Source organism: Mesoplodon bidens, assembly GCF_964165515.1.
Source record: "Mesoplodon bidens genome assembly, chromosome: 11".
NCBI lineage: Eukaryota > Metazoa > Chordata > Mammalia > Artiodactyla > Ziphiidae > Mesoplodon > Mesoplodon bidens.
Genome location: NC_138167.1, coordinates 54,555,291 through 54,572,394, shown reverse-complemented (window position 1 = coordinate 54,572,394; position 17,104 = coordinate 54,555,291). Strand labels below are relative to the sequence as shown.

Genomic DNA, 17,104 nt, shown 5'->3' with positions numbered 1-17,104 from the left:
GTGGGCAGTGACCTGCGCTCGCACACAGGCTTCTTGGCGGCGGCGGCAGCAGCCCCAGCGTCCCACGCCCGTCACTGGGCTCCGCGCTTTCAGTCGCGACTCGTGTCCGTCTGTGGAGCCCCTTCAAGCAGCGCTCTTAATCCCCTCTCCTCGCGCACCAGGAAACCGAGAGGGAAGAAAAAGTCTCTTGCCTCTTCGGCAGCTCCAGAGTTCTCCCGGACTCCCTCCCGGCTAGCTGTGGCACATTAGCCCCCTTCAGGCTGAGTTCTCGCCGCCAGCCCCAGTCCTCTCCCCGCGCTCTGACCGAAGCCCGAGCCTCAGCTTCCGGCGCTGCGCGCCCCGGCGGGCAAGCAGACAAGCCTCTCGGGCCGGCGAGCGCCGCTCGGCACCGATCCTCTGTGTGGGGATCTCTCCACTTTGCCCTACCCAGGTATGTGGGGAGTTTCTTGCCTTTTGGGAGGTCTGGGGTCTTCTGCCAGCGTTCAGTAGGTGTTCTGTAGGAGTTGTTCCACGTGTAGCTGTATTTCTGGTGTATCCGTGGGGAGGCAGGTGATCTCCGCGTCTTACTCTTCCGCCATCTTACCCGGAAGTCCTCTACATTACATTCTTTACACAGAAAAATTTTTTATGCATTTACAACATGCGCCACTATTTCTGTTATACAAGGGGATGGGAAACAGCCTTTCAGAAGTTGTTGAATGACAAACATGCAAGTGTACAATAGCAAACAAGGTGGACAGAAGTATGGCTATGATGTTTCCATGAAGTAAGTTTGAACTAATGTAATAGGGATTTATTATGATAGAAAAATTAGAAATAGATAACCTGGAAATTGGAAACAGAGATCATTATTATCATTACCACACTACTTGTATGATTACTAGTAGCCAGTAGGGATGGGGGTACATCCTATGTGCCAAGTATACATGACACATTATCATCACAGCAACTTTAACCCTTGCAGTAATTGTTTGGTAGATGCTATTATTATCTTTGCTTTAGAGATGAGAAACAAAGAAACAGAGAAAGTTAAAAAAATAATAACTTGCCTAACATCACATAGATAGAAATTAGGGGAGCTGGGACTTGACCCAGGGCAGAATGATTCTAGAACACATGTCGAGCCATTGCCCCAATATGGACCAAAAACTTCACAGTTAATGAATTCCTTCTCATGTATTTTATCTCATTCCATCTTCACAATCAGCCTGCAAATTAAGTATTATTTCAGAGTATGTAAGTTGCACAAAGTGACACAGGTAATAGTAACAAAGCTCAAATGGAACCCTAGTCCTATTCCTTGCAATCCACACCCTTCTTTCCATTGGAGTCTAGTCTAATAACTTGACATTCTTAGGAGTCCATAAGTTGGTAAAGCCCTCTTAGTTCTGCAAGCAGTAATTGTAGATACAAAATGAAGATGGTCACTTAGTGATTACAGTGTGAAAAGGATGCTCCATTACACACTGGTCCTTGGAGCTGTAACTAAGCAAATGGATGTCACATGTGTACTATCAACAGAAGAATTTTTGTAAATTCATGATATTAGTTGATATTGCATAGTATTCTGGAGAAAACACTGGTTTAGAGCCAAAAGACAAAGGCTCTAGGTCTCCTGGCATTGGGAATTTCAACATCTAATAATTTCTTCATTAATAAATAAGGGATAATATCTGACATGTTTACTTCAGAGAAATTGTAAACATCAAATGAGATGATGTATAATTTCAAATGCCTTACATTATTATACCGCCAGACATAAGTGCCCAATAAACATTTGGGGAATAAATAGATGAATATGTGACTAATATGTGGAACAAAGTATAACTTGAAATGTATACATAGTATATATATATATTAAATAACTGATAAAACACATGTGATCATACTTTACTTATTTGTGTACCTGGCACAAAAAATTCTGTTTCATGGATTCCTGAATTTATGTTTATAGAATTGAACCAGATTAAATCTATCTTAATGCTTATGATTCTTCAGTCCTTTCACTTAATGTTCTTGAACCAGCCCTAATGGGGGAAAAATGTCACCTGGAAATTAGGTATAGAGTAGAAACACAAATATATGTCACTTTGCCAGAATCAGGTCTGTTCTCATATCCCAATAACCGTCAGTCATTCACTATGCCTCTATTGCAGTGTGAAAGGCACCAGGCTAGTATTTTGAGGAAGTCAAAGATCAATTGACCAACTCATTTCAGGTTACCCAGGACTTATGTTACTGCTGTCCTCACATGTCTCATAGTCCAATAAGAGGGGTAAGTTGTGTATGTAAAAATGATGTAAAGTAACAGTGTTATGTGTCTTGAGATGGATACAGATAAAATGCACTGAGAATTCACAAGTTGAAGAGATCACTACTTCAACTCCAAGAGTCCAGGAAGGAGAGAGCATTTAAACTGAACCACAATAGCTTGATTTGTGTTTCTGAAGAATAAGCAGGATGAAGTAAAATCTGGGCCAACAGTAGGAAGAGATGGGGACCCGTATACAGCTGTTTGGCTTTGCTGGAGCCTGAAAAAAGAGGTGCGCACTCCAGGGACCAGTTTGCCGAAACTGTAGGCCTTCCAGGATAGGGAACTTTGAGCTAAGAGCCAGGGAAATCCCAGGCAAACCGGGATGAGTTGTCCTTTCTTCTACTTTCTACTGCACACTCAGGGACCACATGCAATGAAAGCTGTGGAGGGGTTTTAGCCAACTGAAGTGATTTAGCTGTGACATATTAAAATTTTTTCAGTAGTTTGATAAAGTTTACATTTTTAACTACAAATCACTTTCATTATTTCAGGCTATATCTATCTTTTTAAAGGTTTGTTCATTCTCTCTCTCTTTCTCTCTCTCTCCTCTCTCTCTCTCACACTTCATTTCAGCACTTTGAAGGGCTAGCCTTCATTTCCTGTCATCAGGATCATGTAAAGGCATATTGATGTAGCTTCCTCTACAAGAGAGATAGCTCAGCAAACTAGCTATCAAATTCAACCACAGAATTTGTAATTGGAGAACTGAGTTCAGATCTCTTTACTCACTTTAACCTTGAGCAAATCCCTGTCTCTCTGAGCCTCAGTTCTTTGTGATTGAATATAAGATATTAACTTTAGAAAATGTTAGGCAGCTAAGTGTCTACTCAAAAGTGCCCAGATATATCCCTAAAATGAATTCAAGTTTGAGACTAAGGTGGAAATTTGTATACTAGGTGTCAAGATAGGTAGTCACAGCCTAGTCAGAAGATCCACACATGACTGTGGCAAAGATAGAGGGAGGGTCAGAGAGTGGAGTTACTTACCGAACATCCACACCCACATAGGAGAAACAGCCCCAGTCATTGCAAAGGCAATAGAGAAAGAATCATATGCAACTGATGGCAGCTGTCACAGACTCAAGGAGATCAGTGGCTCAAAATAGGCATATTTGGACTGTCCATCTCTCTCTGGTAGGGCCTGCAACTGTGTACTGTATTGACCACCAGGGATGGAACCCAGGTACACCCTCTTTGTTAATTAGTTTTTAAAATATTTTCTTGTAAATGTAGCAAAAATATAGAAAACACATAAAACAAAGCTCAATTAAATGAATTATCACATGACCACCTAGTAAAACCACTACCCAGATCAGGAGTTAGAACTTTGTTAGCCACGCTGAAACTTTCTGGTGTCCCCTCCTAAACACGGCTCCCTCTCTACCCCTAAGGAGTAACCATCCTCTTGACTTTTTTGGTAATCATTTTCTTAGGTTTATTTATCATTTTATCACCCAAATGATTTGCACACCCAAACATATAGCTTAGTAATGTCTGTTTATAAAATGTCATTAAAGTCTCTTTTAATCTGTAGACTTTCTAGCCATCATATCTCCCTCTCTCTAGCTCCCTTCCCCTCTTCCCTCTCTCTTCCTTTCTCTCCCTCTCTCCCTCTCTCTCAGAAACTGGAATGTGTATCTATCGATGTTGAGTTGCCCACAGTTTGAATTTGGCTGACTGCATCTCCATGGCATAATTTAACATGCTCCTTGGTCCTCCACATTCCATGTAATTTGCTCAACTTTGGGAAAGACTCATTTTTGGAAAGGTGTCGTTTTCTTCTGTCAGGTGATACACAATGTCCAGTTATCTCCTGTGTGTGTGCGTGAGTGTGTCATGTCAGCAGCCATTAATTCTCACTACTAGGTCCATTAAATAATTAAGGGCTGCTGGCATGGGCATGCTCTATCATTCCTTTTTTTTGTTTGTTAGCTGGCATAATTCTATAAAGAGAAACTTCCTCTCATCTACTATTTGGTTAGTCTAGCAGTACTGTTTATATAGGAAAAGCAAGATAAATGCTGGATTCCTTTCTTTCATTTACTTCTCACTGAGCCCTCTTATATAGCAGTCTAGATCTTGATGAACATCTCCTATTTTGAATGCCACTACGTTTGAGGGGAGTAAACTAACATAAATTAAAAGCAATTAAAATAAACAACTATATATTGAAATATATACCCAACCCAACATATGTTTTTACACTTTGATGAATTTGTTCCTAAGGATATTTGGGAAGATAAACATCTATTCTCTGTTTATTTTCAACTTACCTTAAAAATTTTTAAGAGTATTTTTAATACTCTTCCATATTATTACTGTCCAAAACAGATAATATCTAATCTATTTGCATTGTTAAAACATTGTTCAGGTTAACTCATTTGTCTCTATTTGCTTCAAACTTTATATTCTAATACAAGATTTCACAGTTTAGTCATTGGAAAAATCTAACCCCCATTCTCTATTGAAATTTAGAGAAATTTGGAATTATAGTTCTTTTTTTCAAATCACCTTTCAATTCTCCAGGATGAACCCATTAGGAGCAAAAGATGGAATCTTTCCAAGGTGCATGGGCCAAGGGCAGCATTTGATAAATGATTGGAGAAGCTGCCCTTGCTTCCTGAGATAGAAATTAGAGAATAGCAGAAATAGTAATGAGTAAAGAAAACAGCCAAGAAAACTATTGCTGAAAGAATAGCTTTAATTTGAAATTTCTTACTTCACTGTTCGTTCTTTACTTTTTTATGACTAAGAAAATATTTTAAAGCTGTGATTATTTAATTTTTCTTTACAAGCCAACTACAAAATATTATAAGAAAGCCCCAATAAGCAACCATAGCTTCAATAATTGTTTCCTACTTAGCTTTCAAAACCTGTTGCATAAAGGCTTTTATCCGTGAGGGAAGCAAACACTTTCATTGATAGATGAGTGAACCATCCTTGCCTTACTGCATTCTAATTCCTTGATCTGACTTTTTATTTTTATTTTTATTTTTTTTAATTTTTTATTTTATTTTTTGCTTTATAACAAATTTAATCAGTTATACATATACATATGTTCCCATATCCCCTCCCTTTTGCGTCTCCCTCCCACCCTCCCTATCCCACCCCTCCAGGCGGTCACAAAGCACCGAGCTGATCTCCCTGTGCTATGCGGCTGCTTCCCACTAGCTATCTACCTTACGTTTGGTAGTGTATATATGTCCATGCCGCTCTTTCACTTTGTTGATCTGACTTTTTAAAGCACAGAATTTAAACATCTGAGAGTCATTAACTCTATCACAGCTCAGCAATATAGAATCCTTCAAAAAACAGTCAATGCTTGCTTTGAGGATGTGATCTCTAGCATAAGAACACTTCATGGGAAGTGGTGTAGAGACTCAAAGAAAATTAAAATTTAAAAAACATCAAACATATATATTTTACAGCTGCACCTAAGGAGATTGCATCTGTTTGTGGCCACAACTGGCTTTCACAAAGGTCCCCTCAGATACTTCCTTGAAAATATCCTTTTCATAAAGGAATCAAAATAATTAATATTTACTACAAGTGGTTTCTAATTTGCAGGAAGTCCTGGTAAACTTTGTTCACATCAGGTCCTCAATTATGATGCCGCTTTCATCTAGTTCTCTTAGCTTGGCTTACATCCAGGCTGTTAGGTGAAATTAGGCCCAGAAAATCGGATTATTACATCCCAAGGGAAATGACTGATAAGCAGCAGATGATTGCTTATCTCCTGGCTCCTTGCTGGTGTTGAGGTGTTGCTAGTTGCAAAGCCAATTTGTTAACAATTAGTACTCATTAGAATCATTTCCTGTTATCGATTCTAAACATTTGACAAAGCACTTTTAGGAAATTGGACCCCCAAAATAGCTATCCATAAGTGTTGAGCAATTAAAAATCTTCAGGATCCAATGTAATTCCTAACCAGAGTCATCAGTTTCCAAGTCATTATTTTTGCTTTGGAACCCACCTGCTATCCTGTCCAGTTTAAAGATGTGCTGGTACAAGCACATACTTCTTAATTAGCAGAGGTTGTGGATAAGTCAGTACAGGAACAAAAGGAATTTTCTTTTATTATCTGCTTTAGCTGTTTGCAGCATATCTTTAAGGGACAAAAAATGCCAGCTTGCAATACAATATATATATTGCTAGAGTATGAAATTAAATTCATTACTTCTATTATCTAAACATTTAAGTTTAGTTTTTAAGTCTGTGTTCACCTTTGTATATTATGAACTCTAAGTTTACAATCATAAATGGAGTCAATGTGCATTACATTAGAATTTAAATATTACCAGTGTCAGCTTTCTGAAATATTATATATGACTTTAATAAAATTAGCATAAATACTATATGCATTTGAAATTTTTCTCAGAAAAGGCATTGTGTTTATCTAATTTTTAAATATAGACCTGTATGTATTACAGGGCTGCAAATTTACATTCAATAGGTATGCTCCATTATCTAATTAAAATATTTATTATCTGTACAAGTATATCTACTGATACTTGCTTAAATGTTCTTTATTTAGATTAAGAAAATATGCCTTATTTCCTCCCTAGTAAGTAATGGTCTTTACATATGAACTATTCAGTTATTTTTGAAGGATCAGGATTAAAACTCTGAATGACACCTCCCATCTTCTGTTCCTTTCCCACATCACTCCCCAAATTTTCCTTTGCCTCTGTGTTTATTTTATAAATTTAAATAATTGCTCCTATCCATATTCCCCTAGACTTAATAATACTGAAAATATTTCTTCTAATTGTGACAAAACATGGAGATGTTAACTAAGTATAATATTTCTGTTTCTGAATTTCTTACTCCCATATTAAAAGCTTACATTAATGGAGAAATTAAGTGTATGTTCTTCTTTGAAATGCCCTATGCTCAACCCCTCTATCCTTAATAAACAGAGATGGTATTGACACAAGTGAATTTTGTTTAACCACACTACATTTGCTTCTTAATTAGTGAATATTCATCTGTCACCAGCAGCAGCTATGACACCCCTCCCTGCTAACATGTTCTGTCATAAATAATCAATGAGGTACTATTAATATTCATGAGCTGGAATCTGTGTAGTCATGTGCACTGATGCAGAGACAGGGGGAGTGTTGCCATGAACTGACTGGAAACTCTGTGTGTGTATCCGTGAGTGCAAGATACTTAGGGAAAGCGAAGAAGAGCATGCTGCTCTACAGCACCCTGGCTTGTGCTTCCAGCTAACAGCGGTTTGTCTGTGTTTCTGGACTGAAGTGACTGATGAAAAACAGTAGTCAAGTCTGGAGGGTGATTCCCTTTCAGTTCTCTTGCCTTTCAGTTCTGGGGAAATTAGAAGATTTGCTCTCTCTCTCTGCTTGTTAGAATGGGCTGCAATTTGTGCACTTTTCAGAAAAGAGAGGAACACTACAAACTGCTGTATGAAGTTTCCCAGGTGAGTGCAGGGTCTGTTACCAGCAACGAAATAGCCAGGCTTTGTGTTTGTCTGAAAAATGGTAAATGAACTGTGGCTAGATTTAATTTTTCTTTCTGTAGATTTCAGAATGAAGGGTAGACTTGCTGGCTGGGGGCTTTTTATTTTGGTTTGGGGTGGCAGTTTTCAGCTTCCTTGCCACTCCCCCTTCAGATGACTTCCTGTGGGATTCTTTTTAACATTTTTTTTGTATCTACTGCCAAGATGTCAGTTAAGTAAAAGGAGTAACACTGAGATTCATGTCTGTAATATTTTGAAGCCCCTCTTTCAGTTTGGAATAGAGTTGACATTTGAAAATCAAATGTATCATTGTCTGCATAAATATTGGGATTTAATAGGTCTGTGAGCTCAGTTATTTGGAATAGACAGGAAAAGTTTCTTGCCAAATCTTGTTAGTCAGAAGAATTATTTGACTAATTAGGAATTCGTGCTTTGGTTTTAAGAGGAAGACCTGGTATATTTGTATTTTATGAGAAAAAAATACATGCAATGTCTCGGCTTGGATTAAAAAAGTAGGTAAAGGAATTTTCTTATCATTTGTTCTTGGATCCTTTTTATAATTTCTTTGTCTGTTTAGCACTAGAAATTAATTTCAAGAGCTTATTACAATATTTGTATTGTAATAAAAAGGAAAACTGTGTGTAAATTTGGATGTCCCTTTAATGTGTATCTGAGGGCTTTTCAGAATAAAAATAAGAAAATAATATTCCCAGCCTTCAGAGTTTTCATAGAATTCTATTAATTCACCATTTTATTTAGGCAGGTTTCCCTGGGGGTGTGTGAAGTCCAAATTTCTTGTTTGGCAAAATAAAGTTTATTCCTCCCTTCTTCCGGTTTGTCCCAGATGTGACATACTACTACTTTTGTTTTTAGATGATATTGCTGATGAAAGACAATGTTTGGGATGTTGGTGGTCTGTGGGCACAGCAGTTGCCAAGTGCCCACTGCCTACTGGTTCCCTCAGATTTCCCCCTGACGTGATTCATTTCACAGTGGGCTAATTACAAAGTGGATTTGCTACACACGAAACAGCCTCCTTAGTTGCAATGTTAATGCACATTTTCATGGTAATGTGATCAGAGGCTCATTAGCCACTTTCCAAAATGATCCTCTGCATTAATTAAATATAAAAATGACTCCTTTATCACCATAGAGAGGAAAAAGAAGATTAACATTGTTAATTACACCAGGGGCAATACCTTTGGCTTCTCTTTTTACTACCAACTTGTGAGCCTAGGTTAAAATCATCTTCATTCCTAGCTAAGCTCTCATCTGCTTGGACTCATGAAAACAGTCTCTAGGTGGAACACTTCCCTTTAGCTTGGTTTATAAGAGTTTGAGTTATACTATTGTTTTTCTTTGGGTGGTGGAGGAGCAGGGGAGTGGATTAATCAATCTAATTTTTCTCTGAATTACTAAATTGACATAAAAGTATAATATGGAGGAAGTAGTAGGTGGCATCTTCCCTGATTATGCCTCGGTTAAGCTGTTTATCTTCTGCTAAGAAATCAAGCCAGATTTCTGCATCCAGAAAGGACCACTGTATTTGTTAAGGAGCCTTTGTTGTAGAATTTTAGAGTGCTTGTCTGTAGTTTTGCCTTTAAGTGCTTCCTAAATCTTGAGAAAATAGATAAGCCATACTCTTTATTGCTTCTACCTGTACTCCTTCATATAGTTATTTTATTTTCTCTACTCCTGAATTGTAGTACTTATGATCTTTAATAAAGGGGGTGAAAATGAAGTATTAGCTTCCATTTAACTGGCTTTTATTCGATAAGTTAAAACCCCAGCTTAAAGGTCTTGTGTGTGTTTTCCAAGGGGAGCCCTCCTACAGTTTGTCCTTAACTTTGTGCTCTGTTTTATTGAGTTAATGGAATAGATAAGATATCAAAGGAAACCAGTGATAGGCTCATATCATACACGGGAGCCCCGTGTGGTGTTGCAGACTAGTTTCTATTTTTATTGGGAGGAGCAGCAGCTCAGAGCACACATGAAAGTGAGCATGTTTTTAACCAGGTGTTCACGAGGGCACATAGCTGCCCCCAGAAGAGAGGATACTATATACAAAAGTGACTGGGGATTGGAAGCCTGCGTATTTCTAGCTGGTATATTAAAGCAAATTACCTCACACGAACGTCAACACCTGATGGTCTAAATCATATGTATTTATTTATAGATGTAATTCTCAGGGCACCTGCCTTTTTGTTTCTTTTGTTATTATTTCTTACAAGCTAAGGCAAATTAAAGTTTATCAGGGGATGTGAAAATTTAAGACTAGCAGTGAATACTACCTACATGACCAAGAGCAAAAGGATTATTTCTCTATAACAGAATCATTATGAATTGAACTTTTAAAAATGTTCTTTCTATATTTCTAGATTTTGCTATCTGATAATATGGGCCAAGTAGAATACAGTTTCAGATTTGTAACAAAAGCAAATGTGCTCACTGAGGAGTCCAGTGAAACAATCAGAATAATGTACCTAAGTGTGAAATGAGGTCAAGTTTAAATTTGGTTGATATTTTTTGCTCCTACAGAGGAGTTAAGGCTTTCAGTTGGCAGAAGAAAAAGAATGTTGCTTCAAGAAAATTATTTTCAGCTGGAGTTGGGCCAATCCGGCTCCAGTATGAACACAGATGCAAGAATCTAGGGTTTGTGTAGATCCAGTAACCTTCATACCAAGCAATTTTCATGCATCTATTAACTCTTATATGTGCCAGGAACACAACTGTTATCTGCAGTGATTTATTTTATTCAAAGTAGGTTATTTATTAACCTCTTAAGAATTAATAAATGGGTAATTTGAACAAGGCCCTTCTATTGACACGAACTAAATTGCCTGTTTTGTACTAATCTGATTAAATAGCCAGCTGGACCAAGAGAGCTGCAGTAGCTTGTTAGGCATTTCTGACCTAAAAACAGATTTATTTATGAGGGAGATTGTATGGTAATATCTAAACCTGTTGACTTCTAAGTTTGATTTTTCATACATAAATCGAATGTAACTTTTTGATTGATTAAATAATGGAAATTTATCAATGGGGTGTTCATTGGTGTTGAATACCATGTTCCAAATGGGGGCAAATATTGACTGGTTTGGCACAACTGGAAGGTCTCCCCACAACCTGCACCCATGATTTAGTATCAAAACTGAAATGGAACCTTCATGGACAGTGACAACAATCACAGTATTGACAGCAGCTAACAGTGGGCACTTCCTTTATTCTAGGCACTGTGCTAAGCACTGTTTCTCTAAGCATCATCTTATTAAATCCTCACAAAATCCGAACAAGGAGTTACAGGATAGCATCCTATAATTTTTAAATATGTTCAAGTCTCCTTTATTCTTCAACTTTCTTTAATCTAGTGTAGTCTCCCTTCTCTAGTAACCATCCCATATCCCTCAGAAATTTATTTTGTTTCATACTATGTAAACCCAACTCATAATGTCTTAACCTCCTTACCCAAATGTCATCCTTCCCCCACACTCCTTGCTGCTAGCGAAGGTCTCACCATCATTCTTGCTATCAGTGAAACTCAGAAACACCGAATTAAAATAGGTACTTCTTCATCCACACAGTGACCTTCTGGTTATTTTATTTCTGCATGTTCCCCAGCATCAATTCCTGTCTTCCCATAATCACAATTTTTTTTATTAACTCTCTCTGATATCATGGTAACAACTTTTCCACTTAGAATTTGTCAGTGTGCCAGTCCACTCTGATTGCTGTTGCTAAAACAATATTTCTAGAAAGTATTCAATGACTCCCAATTACTATATACTATATAATGAAGTAGAACTTCTTATTCCAATATACTCAAGGACCTTCTGAGTTGGTGCTAGGTTCCTTTCTGGCTTTCTCTTTCACGGATCTTCCCCCAGGGCAATTTATAATCTCTCTAGACCAATCTTTTTGCTTTTCTCTTTAAGTTGACTTCCCAACTTAGACCCTTGTAATGTAGTTCTTTTCCTTCAGTCTCTGTGGAACGCCCTCTATATCCACTCCCATCACTGTCTATTTTCTTCCATCACTAGCTATTCAAACCTGCCCCATTGGCTTGAATGTCTCCTTGGGCAGAGAGCTTTTTGCAATTATTGATTTTTAAAAAATTGATGTCTTCCCACCTTGGAACTCTCATAGCATTTTGCTTGCACTTTTTGAGTTTCTTGTTTTTTACATTCATCTGTCTGAATTGTGCACTCCTTGAAGGCAGGTCAGGTGCTTGACTGTCCTTTAACCCCCACCCTGCCAGCAGACACTCACTGAGTCCCACCATGGTTCCTTGAAAGACCATAGCCTCTGCCCCATCCATAGCTTCTAGTGAAAGACCATATCACTCTGCCTTCCTCTCTGTCCCATATCTAACAGCTGATTAAACCAGGAGCAGTCACTTAGTACATGAAGTTGAGGGTGCAATTGGATTTTTTTCAGTCTCAGAAATATTTATTGGGAAACAGGCCATTACTAAGGGGATTGGAATGCAGAGGGAGAAAGAGAGAGATCGAGAGAGGGAGAAGGCTTTAAGTATATTGGGAAGCTTGAGGGTCTGTGGTCCACCAGATCTACGAGGATCAAATATATTGAGAATCAGAGACACTTTAGACAAAGTGTCTCTACGAGCACATGGGTCATGAGAAAGAGAAGCATAAATAATAAATAACAGGTCTTCAGAGAGGCCTCATTTCCCCAGTTCCAGTATGTTTCTATAATAAATTCTCCATTCATTTTAATTTTCTTGAATGAGGTTATCTATCCTTTACAATCAGAGGAAAAAATGAGGACACATCACAATAATGTCTTGCTTTTGTCAACCAATTAGCAGCTGCCTTAAACTGTAGCCATGCTGTTCAGTTCAATAAACTACTTTCAGTAAGCTTCGATTGTCCAATATGTACCAAGTCCTCATTTTTTCCATGGGGGATGCAAAGACAGATGTGACAGTCCTTGCTTTTGAGAAGCACACTATGGCAATAGAAGAAAGACACATAAGCAGAGAATTTTCATATAATGTGATAAGGAAAATGTTGAATTAACAGAGATGTTGACAGACTTCTAGAGGAGTGCAAAGGGACTTGATGGTTGGGGGGGCATTAGGGGAGATGAGAAGGGAGAGAGAATCAAAGAGATGGAAGGGTAAAGAAGTCCATGGAGGTGGCAAACAGGTGCTAGGTGTGAATGGACCTGGAGTAGGGGAACTACAAGTGACAAGTTTTACTAAAACCTCAAGTAGCAGGCAGGCTCTAGAGCATGGCCTGAGAGGTGGTGGGCAACACCAGGCTTTGGAGAGTATCCCATGTCCCAGGATTGTGCCTGTTTGTTGGTTTGTTTGTTTTTAAAGAGGGAGAAATCACTCTGTTAGGAGTTAAGAGTGTAGACTTGGCTGTGATGTGTGTCTGGGGACATTCGGCTTGGGTTGGAGATGGGGTAGGTACCACAGCAAAACTACAAGGGAGGCTAATTTGGAGGCTGTTGCAGAGTTAGTTAGTGATAGAAATCATGTAAAAGCGAGGACAGAATTGAGACCCTGAGGAGGCAAATTCATTAGGCTTCTGGCTTGTGAGACCAGGGAGGTATAGTGAAACTTACAGAGGAGAAATAAGATAAGGGAAGTGAGTTCTGGAAAGAGGAGAGAAGGCCACTGAGTTCATCATGGGCTATCTGAGCAATGCTGGCAGACAGTGAATATTCAAAATGAAGACCTGGCATATATGTGTTTGGTGGATGAGATCACCCAGAAGGATGTAAAAAGTGAGGAGAAAAACTGAACAGTGAGGAGAGCTGTGAACCAAGGACACAATATTAAGAAACACAAAAAGGAGAAGAAAGAAAAGGAGAAAAAGTGATACTGTTATAGAGTGAGAAGGAAGAGGAGAAGAATAGTGGGAGAAGCCAAGCAGAGAAGGTGTTTAAAAAGGAGTGGTCAATGTGGTCAGACAGGATAAGAACTACAGTGTCTTTGGATATGAAAATATGTGGTATGTTGCCCGGGTCCCTCTTCAGGAAGGACTTGTTGCCCCAGCTGCTGAGAGGACTGTCAGCCCCTCAGGGACTGTCTTATCTGCAGAGAGCCCCTCACCCAAGGTTATTCCCCTCCCAGGAGGCTCAATCTCTCCAATGGCAGATGGATGCAAGTCTACATGGGCCTGGGCATCTCAGCCTGAATTGGGACCCTCTGAAAGGCAGCTCGAGCTCCAGAGCTCCCTGCAACTGTTGTTGGGCCTGCATCATAGTTCAGTTCTCCTTCTGCCCAGTCCTGCTTCTTTCTCCTCCCTTCCACAGAGGGAATGCTTCTCAGCTCTTTCCCACTAAACTCTGTCTCAGAATTAGCTTCCTGAGGAACCTAACCAGGAGCGAGGTCAGTGGTGATAATTAACAGAGCATCTAAATAGAGAAATGTGGACAAAATCCAGAAAGTGGTGGATTCAAAGATGAGTCGACTGCACTTTCAAGAAGTTTCTCTGGGATAAGGCAGATTATAAAAAATGGAGTTACTACTAACATTGGAGTACGAATTATTTTAGCCCTGATTTTTTTAGAATGCAAAATTGCTTAAAATTGTGAATATTAAAAATGAAAGTCATCTTTACTTCTGCTTTGAAAAGTAAGATAAATTGATTTCACATTTGAACTATGATGTGCATAGGGTGGTGATAATATAGTGATTAAAAAATAAGACATGTACCTTTAGTTAGACTTTACCTTGTCCAAGCCTTTTGAAGAAAACCTTAAATGTTAGAGCATTTTTGATATGAATAAGAATAAATATCTTAATGATTTAGGTAGGTTTAATAAATGAAGTGCCTTTCTCTACTATAAGGATCAGAATATCACATATTTTTTTAATGTATACCTTTAATTTCTTCAAATTTTCTTTACTTATTGAATTGTTCTACACCCAGGAGAAGATCAGCTACCTCTAGTTGCATATCTTTCTATTTAGAGGAAATACCGGAGGAAAACATTTTCACTGGTTCCATGTTATACACAAAGGAGACGTGTTGCTGAAAACTTAGCTAATAGATATGCTGAGATATTTGACTCTTCAACTCACCTGAATTTGCTAGTTAAGTGGAATAATCTGATTAGAAAATTCTTTAATTTCAATATCTGTTGGAAATATTTCTAAAATACATAATTTTATTTACATCATTACATAACATATGCACTTTTTTATTCACTTCCAATCCTGTTAGATAGTAGCAAATGGGCTGCTTATCTTTAGCAAACTGTGATTTCAGAACTTTACAAGAGGAACTATTTATGAAGATTAACTGAGAGTGCAAAATCTTTGCACAGCAGCCAATCACTGTTCAATAAATTCATTTTATGTGGGTATATTTTCATATATTGAATTTTTACAAGTCATTTACTAGGTATGCAATCAATCCTATTAAATGGTTAAGAAAGATACAAAAATTAAATCACTAGGTACTCAAGTAGAGGCCCTAGACTGTAGTCCTATGAAGGATTCTGCCCTTGAAAAGTTTATCATTCGTGAAGGAAATGTGAGCAGGTTGCCCAGAACAGGCTCTGCCTCAATCACTGTTTTCTCTTATAACCCATTCTGTGGCATACAGCATAAGAATTTTAGGTGTTATTCTTAATAAATGTCTTCTTCTTGTGACTAATAAGGATTTAGGTACCACTGGGTGGTAATTTTGTCTTCAGATTTAGAATTCTAGGTAATTCAAATACAACTGTGATTTTCATATCTTAATGCAACGTTTCCAAAGTCATCCATATAAGCTGCTCCATCCATCTCCATCTCCCTTCCAGCTATATTCATTCCTTCTCTCTTAATTCTTTCACTCCCAATGTGGAGTAACAGCTTTAAAGTTTATTATGAAGAGTTCTTTGTTTCTTTCAACAAAAAGCTTAAAAGGTAGCAGCCCCATATTCTCCTTTGTTCCAACATATAACATCTAATTGCTAATTTGTGCCATTTTGTAACAAACTATAAATCTTGCTTAATGGTAGTTTGGGTCCTAGTGAGGAACATCCCCCCACTGTTGCTTTATGTAGCTTTTTAAGAATACTGTAGGAAATTTTTAGAAACTTGCTCTCATCTCAGTGGAAATTAGATTTTTTCTGAACTAACCTTTTACTTCTAAGGCTCTTAAGGGTCTGTCACAGGTACCTTTACTTAAATAATAAAAATTAAAAAAATTCTTTTCAAGGGTATATGAACAAAGAGAATTACTAAGTATGGCTTGAAAAATAATAAATCCATGGATTAAAGACCACTCTTGTAATCACTGATAGTAATATTTTCCTATAATTGAATTATGGTAGAATTCAGATATTAATGTTTTTTGAAGTAAAGGAAAGTTTGGGAAACTTTGAATAACCAAAAATAATTATTCTGTACCTGCTTTGTGCTCAGTACTGTGCTAGGTAGCAACAGAGGTTGCAAAAGAAGCATAAGCTAAGAAGTCAGTCTTCAAGGTGTTTAATCACAAAGCAATTAGAAGATAAATGTGGAAATGTACAACCCTAACACAGCAGACATTACAGAGAAAGGGCAGTTCTATATGGGTAAGGATAATCTAAGGGTCTTCATGGTTGTAGTCCTTATTTAGAGTGGCTTAGGTTAGGAGCCAAGGTTTATTTTTAAGTTCAGCATAATTATTGTATATCCAGTCAGTCAATGTAGTATATTTGATGTCCAGGATTCATTGTAAAAGCAAAGTCATAGGATATGACTAATTGGACATATTTAGGGAAAATGGGACAAACGGCCTGACCAAAGCAGGATATGGGATGAGGATAGTTGAGTATCTTGATCTTCCTGCAAAAATGAATGGACTTGGTGCCAGGCATCACTGCAGGGCTCTATAAACCATAAGGATGCAATCAAATAGCGTCTCTGAAGTTAATTTAAATGATGGAATATGTGTAAATATTGTTTTCTTGGCACTTTATTTAAAAGAGCACAGCCATGCTAAGTTGATTTGCAATGGATAGATTTTGCAATTCACTCCTTAAGTGTGCTCTGTATTTCTTTAGCAGCTCATATTTTTGTTTGTTTGTTTGAAGTTAGTTCTGCCTATGCTGTTGTGAACCTCACTGTTAAGACAACATGGAAAATAGTGCCCAAGCACAATGTGATACATAGGAGAGGCACTGAGCACAGGAGAAAGAACAGAGCCTTTGGAATCAAGCAATAGCACCACTTATTTCCTCTGACTGTGAATTGGTTACTTAACTTCATTGAGCCTTTGTTTAATTGAGTAATATCAACCTTGAAGGGTTTTATTGAGGATTAAATGAGATATATTTAAAGGGCATAACACATTATGGGGATGCCAT

General features: G+C 37.9%; 1 protein-coding gene across 2 annotated transcripts in view; it reads left to right on the top strand.

Annotated features, from left to right (window-relative positions):
* PDZRN4 (PDZ domain containing ring finger 4) overlaps positions 1-17,104 on the top strand; it is a gene marked incomplete at its 5' end in the record, with an annotated part of 384,403 nt that overhangs the window by 220,357 nt on the left and 146,942 nt on the right. Inside the window, one exon of one of the 2 annotated variants that reach the window (XM_081249262.1) lies at positions 7,685-7,753. The exons of the other annotated variant lie outside the window; for it this stretch is intronic. Within the exon in view, the coding sequence (XP_081105388.1) occupies positions 7,685-7,753 (69 nt within the window). Of the gene's footprint in view, positions 1-7,684; positions 7,754-17,104 lie in introns of those variants that run through there. 2 annotated transcript variants of the gene reach the window in all.